The sequence below is a fragment of the Histomonas meleagridis genome (assembly GCF_020186115.1).
Source record: "Histomonas meleagridis strain 2922-C6/04-10x chromosome Unknown contig_40, whole genome shotgun sequence".
Classification (NCBI taxonomy): Eukaryota; Parabasalia; order Tritrichomonadida; family Dientamoebidae; genus Histomonas; species Histomonas meleagridis.
The window spans coordinates 37,862-50,585 of record NW_027150884.1 but is presented as its reverse complement, the minus strand read 5'-3'; the positions used below and the strand labels follow the sequence as shown (position 1 = coordinate 50,585).

Here is a 12,724-nt window from a genome sequence, read left to right as displayed (position 1 = left end):
AGGCGTTAGATAATCAATACATGGAAAGCATTAATGGTTTATATCAACAACAACTTGCTGAAAAAAAAAAAACAACGACCTGGATTAAGAGCAAGAGCAAGATTTGAAAGATTGAAAGAAGCGGAAATTGAGCAACAACGAAAAACAGTTGATGAAGAAATTAAAGCTCAAGAATTAGGAGCATATCAAACAGCCGTTGGACCAAAACCAGAAATAAGCAAGACGCACAAAGAATCGATTGTTAAGAACGCTAAGAAAAAAGTTCAAACGAAGGAACGTGAAAAAGAAATTAAAAGAAGAGAGGAATTACAAGCAACCGAAGAAAATAAAATAGCTCTTGATGCTGAATTAGAATATTTAAATTCTGCCGAACATAAAGCACAAATACAGAAAAATACAAATTTGAAAATAGCAACGTTACAAAATCAAAGAAGAGCTCAAGATGTTGAGTTAGCGAATGAGTATACAAAAAAAGCAATGAAAAGTCAAGCACAAATTGAAATACAACAACAAATGTTTAGCGGTAATCTATCACCGACAAGAAAAATTAGCAATAACAAATCAATTACAAGCAGATATTGCACAACAAGTTGTAAATCAAAATAATCAAAGAATACAACTTGAATATAATATTGATGCTTTGATTAATTCAATTGGAGATGATAGATTTAATCAATTTTTAGCAGAAAATCAACATAAATATGCTGGATTTACTAGAACAAATAAGAGTCAATTAGCACCTGATTTACTACTTCAATTTTATAATGATTTAAGAACTTTTTCTAATAGAAGATTGTTACCGTTAACAAATACAGTAACTGTTGAAGACTTAGATTCTAATTGATGTTTTGATTTTTTTATCACTATAAAATGTTTGCACCACAAAATCAACAACCAAATGTTATTGATGCAATGACTGGAAACCTTCAAGATTGGTATAATGAAGTTGATGAAGCAGTTAAAGCTTCTGAAATCATTCCGGGAAATTATGAATACACGACAGCTACTTCTTACGGCAATGTTGGAGACATAAACGAGGGAGACACAACATACGTTGACATTTTCACGGATAGATTTAAGATTATTGGTTTAGATAATTCATATATTACTTTAGAACAAGAAGTACCAATTACCGTTCCGTCACAATCAAATCTTTTGTTTAAAGAATATTATGTCGGTTATAAATGTTCATGCGATGCTATAGATCAATACAGAATTTATTCAAACACAGATAAAATTCAAGACGTTCATAACGCAAGGTATGAATGGTTCATGCTTTCTAATTCATTATCTGATGAAGCTAAAGCCGGTAATGATTGTTTCGCAACTATTGATAAAATCAGAGCTCATGATTCAATGGTTCCTGGCGTTTACTGTGACTTTAGCGCTATTAATTCAGCAAAAGAAGTTATAGTTAAGATTCCATTAAGAATTCCATTAAGTTATTTCTTAATGTTATTTAATATGCGATATTATCCTAACTGGAGCGGCAAGCTTTCAATCGAACTGATGCCTTCATATCAAAATATTGTTATTGCTCCTGTATGCGATCATGAATCATTAGTTGCTGCAAAAGCTGTAGTTGAAGGAGATTATTTATGTGACCTTGGATTTAGAAATATTAATGAATCAGTAAAGAGCAACATTAAAGCAACAGCAGGAAGCGGTTCAACAACTTACGCAACGATGGATGCACCGCAAAAATTCATTTGCAATAGCCAAGTAACAAAAGATGTTAAAATTAAGCTTGCAACATATCTTTTGAAAATGGATGTGTTTAATGCTCTTGCTGCAAAATATATTCAAGTTCCGATGCTATTTCCAATTCACGTTTGTCAAGTAAGAGATTTCACACAACCACTCGGAAGTAATTCAACAAGTGCTCCAACATCATTTAATACTGCTGCAACAATAGGACTTAAACATTGTGATACTATGTTTACTGTATTCAGACAAAGTCAATATTCACGTACATGCTTCTTGAATCCACAAATAAGATATAGTTTTAATATTGACGGTAAAATTTATCCAAGAGAAGCATATGAAACCGTTGATGACCCAAGAAATCTTAATATGTTACTTGATGCTGTGAATCTTAATGGAAGTCTTTTGAGTTCATTAGCAAAAGATATTAAAACATCTGTTCAACCGTATTATTACAAGAACACATATAATGCTTCAGGCGTTAATACTCAAACAAGAGCTTGGCATGGTAAAGATAATTCTAATTTCTTCATAGGATTACCGTTCGCTGAAGGTGAGGACTTCATGGGTGGAATATCAACCACTGGAACAGTTCAGATTGAATTATTCGGAGATAGATTAGCTAATACTGCAATGAAGAATGTTGATTACATTGCACCAACAGGAATATACTTTGAAGACGCATTATTGAAAGTTAGAGCAATGAAGCCTGACGGTAGAAGTCAAATTGAAGTTACTAACGCTAGTATCGAGCAGATAATTGCAGGAGGAGCAAGATAAAAATAATGTTTGAATTGTTTAATGTATCATTTATTTTTGAAGGTTAAAAAATCACAAAAAAGTTAACCTTTCAGTAACTCGAGCAAACATGCAATATTCATGTCAAATCATTCGAAAAATGCTCATTTTATCCGTTTCGTTAAGGGTTAAAAAAACATCTTTGAAAATTAAAAGGTACTTTTTAACATTTAACGCCAAAATTATTTGGTAAATCCTCTCCTTCAGCAACTGTAATTTCACAATTGCCTGGATTCCACATCAAAATAAATCTTCCTTTTGCTGTATTTGGTATTGGTTCATAAATCTTAACATTAATTCCACAATAGACATTATATAATGATTCCAAACCGAAACGTTTCGCTCTTTTAAACATTTCAGGACGTACAGCAATTACATATTTATATATTACGCAATTATTAATGTAGAAATAAATATTTTCTATAAACGGTAATTGTTTTGTTGTTATCTTTTTTGTAAGTTTTAGATGTTTGATGTAATCGAAAATATTTAATGGAATCAGAGATTCTTCCATTTAATAACAGTAAAAATAATTTTTTATCACTTAAAAAATGTCAGTTTATAAAAGTAGTGTTTTATCTTGCAATCGAGGATTTCTTGCAAGAGTCGGAACAAATTTAAATTCTCCGAAACAGAGCCAAAGTCAAAACGTTAATGTTGTAGTTAAAGGAGTGCCAATGAAATATCAAGAAACGTCTGAAGAACCGGAAATTAAAGAACGTTCGATTGAAACAGCTAATGAAACTTTAACTAATCTTGAGCAAATAATTCACGACAAAGATTTATTAATCCAAGCGTTAGTGTTATGTTTAGATATAGTAGAAAATAATCCTTTAATAGTTAATAAATATGTAATTGCTGAAGAAGATGAACTTATAAAGCTTGTGCAATTATTGTGTGATACTCAAGAAGTTGAGTTAGTGAAGGCAGACACCGACGCGGGTTGTTGTAAAAGCTCAACTTTAGATTATGTATCAAAAATATATGTCAAGAAAGACGGCAATACTTATAACTTAAAATATAATTACTCTGACGTCTGTGAGTTTCTAAGCGAAAGAAAAATAAGCACAAAATTTGTGAAAAGTTCAGGAAAAATAACTTATAAATAAATGCTACCTAACAAACCTACCTAACCTAACCTAACAAAAGAAATCGAGAAAGCTATTCATTTTTCAAATTCAGGATGATATTTTTTGATAAATGAACTCCACGAATCAACTTTTTTCTCTACTTCTTCAAGTCTCTTTTTAATTTCTTTGTATTCTCTAATATCTCTCGCTAAATCTTCTTGCTCCCATTGGTCCAACGTTTTGCCTGAGTCTCTATATCCCCAACATGTTTTATTCTCTAACTCTCTGTCGATTGTTGGTGCTATTGATTTTGCAACTTCAATAAACACAGGTTTAGCATTTTCAACAGTATCCGTTAATTGCTTTTCATTTAATACTTCGTGAACTTTGTCGTTGATGGAATCCATTATCTTTCCAACATAAATTGCATATCTTGGCGATGCCCAGAAGCAAATATAATTCACTAAACGAGGATCAACATACAAAACATACAGACTTGTCTGCGACTTAACTTTTTTAGAATAAATCGATAGAGGTTTTTTATCAGTAACAAATATTTTTCTATAAGAATTAAATGTTTTTTCGTTTGATTTTCTATAACTCCATGAAAGCTTATTTATTGTTTGTTGATTCATTGGAATTAAAAGTTTATTTTCAATCATTGAGTATATTAAACTTCTTATACCAAGTGATTTTTTAGAAAATGAATATCTTTTATCATCAAATTTTAATAACATCATTTTTCTGTTATGATTTTTAAATCTTGAATCAGCATTTATTTTATCATAATTTTTTATATAACATTCCGATACATTAACTTTAGAATTTAGCATATAGTGATCTTCAATAATTATTAGTTTTATTTCTCTGTTGTAATTTTCGCCAAATACCTTTCTTGATGTATTTTTAGTTTCTGAATAAAATATTTTGACTTCAATTTTGATTTTTAATAAGTCAGAAATTCTTTTTAACTCACTTCTTGGAACAGTTCGCGTTTGAATAAAACTCTTCAGTAATTTTATTTCATCTTCTTTCAATACTTCTGAAGCAATAAATGCTTGAATTAAACATGATTCATTTATATTAGAATCATTAACGTCTGTAAATATTCCAAATTTTCTTAAATCAATATCTGACGTGTTGATATAAGGAAAGAATCCTGGATTTATTCTCTTTCCTTTTTTGAAATCTTTAAATTCGGCATGAATGGTTTTAATAAATAACATATGTTCAAACACAACATCGTTCGTATCACCAATCACTCTTTCATTATTTAATCCAGCACGTAAAAATTCAACTGTATTTTTGTTTGCATGCAAATATTGTTCTCTTCCGTCTTCATCAATTAAAGTCATTTTTAATATCTTTATTAATTTTAGGTCCTGCTGTTTCAATCGCATACATCAAAGCAGAAAGAAATGTATCAATACTTGATTTGTTTTCAAACGTAAAATCTTTTTGTTTCATTAAATTTTTTGTCAATTTATTTGTTAAATTAAATACTTCACGTTTAAAATCTTCTGATTCATTTTTGAAAAATCCATCTTTCTTTTCACTAAAACGTTCAAATGAATCTTTATTTTTCGATTCATTATCACTTAAAGGAAGATTCATTAAATTATTAATTTCCTCTGGGATGTATTCTGCTCTTCCTCTTGATATTCTATATCTTAACTGATTAACACTTAATCTTATATAACTTTGATGTTGTTCGTCATAAACTTCAAGTGGAGTTGAAGTATTTCTATAAACAAAATTTTTCGGTAAAGTGTATCCGTATTTTTCAAATAAATTTCTAACTTCTTTTTTGCTCAATCTTTTTGGCATTTTATCAAAAATAAAAAAATAATTTTTTTTAAAACTAAGTTTAATTTTTTTCATTAAACTTTGTTCCCGAATCTTTATTCTTTTATTTTTGTAGCATAAAGTGTATTATGAACGTTTGTTATTTTCCAATTTCCTGTTTCCTCAAGCATTCCTTTAATCTCATCTTTCCGAATCATACGCTTTTTAACTGCTTTCCACATTTTAACGATTGACATAACAGGAATTCTTTCTTTATTTGGAAAATACTCTTTAACAAAATCATTAATATTCTCTTTATCTTCTATTTCATCGACTTCTTCTTGAATCCTTTTAATTTCATCTTGTAATCTTTCTTCCGCTTCTTTTCTTCTATCTTCTATATCTTCTAATGAATATTCATATTCTTTCATCAATTTTTCACATTTATCACATTTCAGTGAATGATACTTAGCGTTGAAATTATAAACTTCAGCCGAAAAATTCATTGAAGCTTCAATAACTTTATCAACATCATACATTTCAATATTAAACTCATTAAATTCCTTTTCCTCTTAAATCTTTATTTTTTAATTCGCCAGCAATACTCAGCTAATAATTTATAAAAATCATCAATTATCTTTAATTCAGACCTTTTACGTAATTTTAAGGCATCAGCATTATATGTTAATGCTTTACGTTCGAGTGCTGAGTGATTACAAGAAAAGGTTTGTGTTTTTCTGTTAATTTTTCTAATTAACGCTTTTATTTCTGTTGAATCACTTTTTTCAATTTCAATTTTTGGAAAACTTTTGACTGAAACATCAAGTGTTAATTCAGGAATACTTACAGCAGGAATTGATTTTGCAAATTCTAAAATTTGTTCTAAATATTGTTGATTTCTTTCTAATTTAACTTCAACGGGAAGTTGATGATTTAAGATTTTATTTTTATATTCTTTAATAGTATTTGAATAATCATTTACTGAATCATTAATTTTATTTTCAATCTTTATATTATTTAATTTAGTTAAGCATAAAGCAGACGTTTGATTTTCCGAAACAAGAGCAGAACAAGAATTTTTTCATTAACATTTTTATAGAAATTAAAAAAATAAATTTTTTATAAATTAGCATTATTTTTTTAAAGTTAATTTTTATTTTTTTTATTTTTTTATTTTATATAAAATGGAAAGATTTTTTGATATAAAGAAAATAAATGAAAATATTAACGAAGAAATAGAAACTGCAAAAATTCATTTAAATGAATTATATATTCATTTAATGACTATATTTATTGTAGAAAATGATTTAATAGAAAAATCACCATTAGAAATTTGTAAACAATATTTAGAAATTAACGAACCGAAGAATAAAAGAAGTAAAAAGAATAAAAATATTATTGCAGAACAACATAAAAAAAATAAATGAAGTGTTAATTTATGTGAATGAATCATTAAAAAGAATTCGCGATATTATTGCCGAAATACAGCTAACAGAGAATCAGATATAATAGCGGTGACTTTTCCAATAATCATATTATTTATTTTTGCCGTTAATGGTGTTTCGTCATCTAATATAGTTTCATCATAAAACTTGATTAATCGATATGTCTTGTTTAATTGTGAAAAAAAAAAAAAAAATTTCACCAGAGTTATGTTTTGCTGTACAAATTCCGATAAATTCTTTATAAGTTCCTGATGATTTAACACTAGGAATACAATTAGTAGAATCAGTAACTGAAGTATAATTATTATTATTTAATTTATATACGTTACCTGTTATAAATACAGGAGAGCCAATATCAAAATCATTTAATGTTAATGTTTCGTCTATCGGCGCATTATGCACAATAGTTTTATTAATCTGACCTCCACCACTACTTGATATAATAGCTTTTCTGTATGTATCATCTGATATATGCCAAAATCCTAATTCATTTTCATATGATGCTATACGCCAAGTATAAATACCTGGTGCTTCTGTTGAATTATTATGAAAAAAAAAAAAAAAAAATCTTCCTGTTTTTAATACAGAATTTTGATAAGGAACAATATCAGCAGGTTGATGAGTATGAGATGATGGAGTAAATGTTGATGGTTTATCAGTAATATCATTATAACTATGAGTATGAAAAAAAAAAAAAAAATTATTAACAGGTATATCATTAATAGAAATACAATTTATATTACCATCAATTCCATTGAAACTAATAACACCATCATTATTATCAAGTTTACCGAAATACATAACATTGCCGGCAGTTCTTATTCTCCAAGAATAATCACTATTTAAATCATTATTATCATGAAAGTCAATATATTGTACCAACTTCCATTACACCATCTGATTTAATAGTCGCGATTGATGGAATATTTACTGTTGAATTAGAACCTCCTCCAATACTGTTTGAAATATAATATCCGTTAATGGAATTTGCGACAAGACTACCATTAATAGCTAAATCATTATTAATAATTTCATGTGTATGATTTAACGAAGAGTATTTATCATCATGATTATGTGTTGTTAATGAGTATTCATTATGAGTATGATTTAACGAAGAGTATTTATCATCATGATTATGTGTTGTTAAAGAATATCTTTCGTCATGATTATGATATTTTAATGAGAATTCTTCAGGTATTTTTCCATTAATTGTTTCACAATATAAATTACCATTAACATTTAAATCATTATCAATAGTATCATGAGTATGATTTTTTAATGAGAAATTATCAACAGAAATATTATTAATAGAAATACAATTTATATTACCATCAATAAATATATCACTATTTACAATAAGTTCACCATTAATAGTAATAGCATTATTAAATTCTGTATGATTATGATTTAATAAAGAATATTTATCATCATGATTATGTGTTGTTAATGAAATATTATTAGTATCAATTCCATTAATACTATTACAACTAATATTACCATTTTTATATATACTTACATAATTGCCATCACAAACTTTGAATCTTAGACAAGTATCAATATTATCATCAGAACCTACGTAATGTTCTATTACGCTACAATCATCTCCATTAGGCAATACACCTATTTCCATTCTAATAGAATCACCCGGCATTGCATTAGTTCTATGAATAAACAATCCTTTATAAATATTTGTATCATCTGAATATTTACTACAATCAATATTAATATTACGACTTGCTGTCAATATTCTACATGAAATATCATTACCTACTAATAAATCATGTTTAATCTTAGTCCAATCGCCATATTCATTATATGATATTCCTGTTAAAGCCTTATTTATATCAGTTAAATTATCATTAGTTAAATATTGATTGTGAGTATGATTTGTTAAAGAAAAGTTATTAGTATCAATACCATTAATAGTTGTACATTCTATATTACCATTTATTTTTAAATCTTGATTAATTGACGTGTAAATTTCATAAATATCTTCTTCTTCATTTGTTTCGACATAATCTTTATTAAAAGTAATACCTGTTAATTTATTGTTAATATTAAATATATCATTACTGATAACAGATAATTCATCTAAATCAATACCATTAATTGTTGTACATTCAACATTACCGCGACAGCTAAAGCTATCGGAGATCAGCGATCCATTAACCTTTAAATCTTGATTAATTGACGTGTAGATTTCATATATTTCTTCCTCCTCTTCATTAGTTTCTAATAAATCTTTATGATAAGTTATTCCTGTATAATTATTTAAATCAGCAGCTATTAAATAATTATCATGTTTATGATTAACGAAACGTTTATATATCTGACAATCGACTAATAAAAGACCTAATTCATTTGTTCTTTGACCTTTAGAGACGTCTTTATAATAATACTTCAAATTTTTAAATATAATATTCATTTCAGAAAATAGATTTATTAAATAATTATATTCATTAAATTCTTGGTCTATATCTTCAGCGTTTGGAACTTCTAAATCTTCCAACATTTCACCTGTCGATATATCATATTCATCAAAAATCACTGATTTCAATGATAATAACGGTAAATAACTTTTTGAGTTCATAACATCAATACCGAAACTAATATATAAAAATCCTGCCCACCCAAAATTTTTTATTTGACTTACAATTTGAGCTATAGTATATGCTGTATCAGCAGCTGTAAAAAATGTATCTATTATATCAAATATACTATCAACAAAACTTTCTTTATATGTGGATTCACCGTCTTCTCCCTGGCGGTCCCATTAAAATTTCTTGTATGTCTTCATCATCAATGATCATTTGTTTTGTTAAATAGTATTCTGTTTTTAATTCTCCATCATTATTAATTATACCATAAGTATGTCCGCTATCCTCTAACATGATACTATTACCATTAGGAAAAATTTATTAATAAATTATTTTCAGTAATTCCTTCATCAGTAGTATTATCATAAGTTGATATACTGACTCCGTTTTCAAATGATATAACGTCTCCGGTAGATAAAATTCCGTCTCGAACTAAAGCTATTTCTTCTGTGTTAATATCATTAATCGTACCATTAACTATAAGATCTTGATTTATTAAAGTATATTTTTTCAGTAATATCTTCTTCTTCTTCTTCATTAGTAATTGTTTCTTCATTATAATATATTCCTGTTAATTTATGATTAATACTTTCTAAGTTAGCATTAGTTAGATAATCACTATGAATATGATTTAACGGAGAGTATTTGTCGTCGTGATTATGCGTCGTTAGTGATATATCATTTGTAGAAATACCATTAATACTATTTACTGTTATATTACCGTTATTATTAAAACTAATTGTACTTCCACCTTTTGCTTGAAAACTTAATGTATCGGTTATTGCTCTAATTCTCCACGTATTATCTTTATTATAATCATCTCTATAATGAAAATCAATATACTCACCGACTTCCATGACTCCATCTGATTTAATAGTCGCGATTGATGGAATATTTACTGTTGAATTAGAACCTCCTCCAATACTGTTTGAAATATAATATCCGTTAATGGAATTTGCAACTAAACTTCCATTAATAGCTAAATCATTATTAATTATTTCATGTGTATGATTTTTTAATGCAAAATCATCTGTTGAATAACCATTAATGGTATCAATAATTAAATTTGTAATTGAAACATTATTACTATCTTCATTGATTTTTACGAATTGTTTATATAAATCCAATACTTTATTTATATTACCGAACATTTCAATTATATATGCATTTTTCATTATATTTTCTCCAGTAAGTATATCATCAACTTTAATATTATTATTGATATACTTTAAATTTTTTATACTATTATCTAACGGTGATATTACAACATGATTTCTTCCGTAAGTGAAAACAAATGATTTGTCATAACTATTTATCTGTAATGTACATATACCATTTGATAATGTATCAGATGTTTTTGAATGATTACTGTATACAACACTGTTTTTATTCATTAATGCTCTTACTATATTTTCAATTTTTTCTTTCTTTTTATTTGACATTTTTAATAAGATAAAAATGTATAAAACTGAAAATCAATTTACAACAACTGCGTCTCAGTTACCGATTGAAGAAAATTATACAAATCTTGATTTAGATAAGTATGAAGTATTAAATCCTCAAAATGGTTATACTTTCCGTTATCCTCAACGTTGGTTAGAGTCTCCGTCACAGAATAAAGCTATTGGCATAAGAAGATTAGATATAACGCCGACCGCTCACGTTTTTCTCATTACAGTTTGAAGTAACTAAACCTGAAAGCGTCAGTGGTTCTTCACCTAATCCACGTATCATTAAAATTCAAGTTATGGCGCAAAATACTTTATTTGAAATTTTAACGTCAATTTGTAATAGTTTTAATAATTCATTTGCGAGTTATAGATTATCTTATGAATACGAAGACTCAGGCAATTTATATTTGCTTGTACTTATGTAGGCTCGGATGAAAGCCAAAATCTTGTCGCAAAATTTGCGATTGTTGATTCAGGAAGTACTACATCTAATTTAGAAAGTTTTTTGAAATTCTTAAATCAAGATGTAACGTCAGAAAGTATAAGTTATTTGTCAACTCAAAAGGAAGTAATGACTTTTAATAATGTTTGGAACAGAGAGTATTTAGAATTTCATGCTTCATTTAGTGATTCGAAGAGACGATTCATTGGCATCAAAGGTGAAAAAAAAAAAAAACCTACTGTATTATATAACGCGCCAACTGATGGCTCAACATTTAACATTAGATTTACAACAAACGGTAAAAAATAATATTTATCCGAAATATTGCAGGTTTATTATTCAATTAGTATTTCTTTATAATTACAGAAAAACTGTTGTACTTTAAGAGTAAAGTGACCTTTTAATATCTTCAGGGATTTCTTTTTTATCTCCTTCCTCTTCGTTAAATACAACATATATTTTTATCATTGTATTTACGATTGAATTTAAAACGTAAATGGTTCCAATAACACACATCCAAACACCAATAAAAAACATTTTACATATAAAATGTTAAAAAAGTATGTTAAAAAGTACCATTAAAATTTTGAGGGTTAACTCTAATTTTTTTTTTAACCCTTTTTTTAACCCTCAACGAAACGGAGAAAATGAGCATTTTTCGAATGATTTGACATGAATATTGCATGTTTGCTCGAGTTACTGAAAGGTTAACTTTTTGTGATTTTTTAACCCTTGAATTTTTTATATATGTTTTTCATAAATTTTTACAATATATAAAATGTATAATGCAGTAATTGATTATACAATTTCTTCCTACGACGCTGAACATTACAATAGAATTGACGTAAACTTACCGTCACCGCCAACACGTCAAGCAAAAATGATTGTAACATCGTTAACGACTAAATGTTCTATTGTTGTTATTGAGAAAGATGATTTTATACAGATTAACGGTAAAAAATACTATTTCAATAATGATTACACTGACTTAAACTCTCAAACGTTTATATTACTGTTGAATTCTTTAATTCAAGAATCAGGCGTTACGTCTGAAGTCGACGAAGCCGGAAGAATTGTATTTACTTCTTCAAATGCCTTTACAATAAATAATGCTTCATATAATATAATTCAAATATCAGGATTATACTCACAAATTCTTCCTATACCATCAACATTTAATGGTACAGATACATTTGAAATATTCGCTGAATCAGTCGGAAATACTTTATCAACTCCAGTATTATATCTTTTGTCGAATGTTGGAAAAAGTTCTTATAGAAATTTAAACGAAACCATTAACATTTCAAAAATCGTTCTTAGAATCAATAACTCTTTTTCGGCAAATTTTCCGATTATTGTATCAAACGCTGATTTTGAAATTGACATAAATTCTAATGATTTGTCACATATACAGTTGACACTCGTTGACGCA

The 12,724-nt window shown here is 27.5% G+C and overlaps 1 protein-coding gene across 1 annotated transcript; it reads left to right on the top strand.

Moving 5' to 3' along the window:
- Positions 1-870: 870 nt before the first annotated feature.
- Positions 871-2,484, top strand: GO595_006035 (uncharacterized protein; the record flags this gene model as incomplete). Its single annotated transcript, XM_067919344.1, has 1 exon — positions 871-2,484. One exon carries the CDS (start codon positions 871-873, stop codon positions 2,482-2,484), a length of 1,614 nt encoding a protein of 537 aa, XP_067773631.1.
- Positions 2,485-12,724: the final 10,240 nt, after the last annotated feature.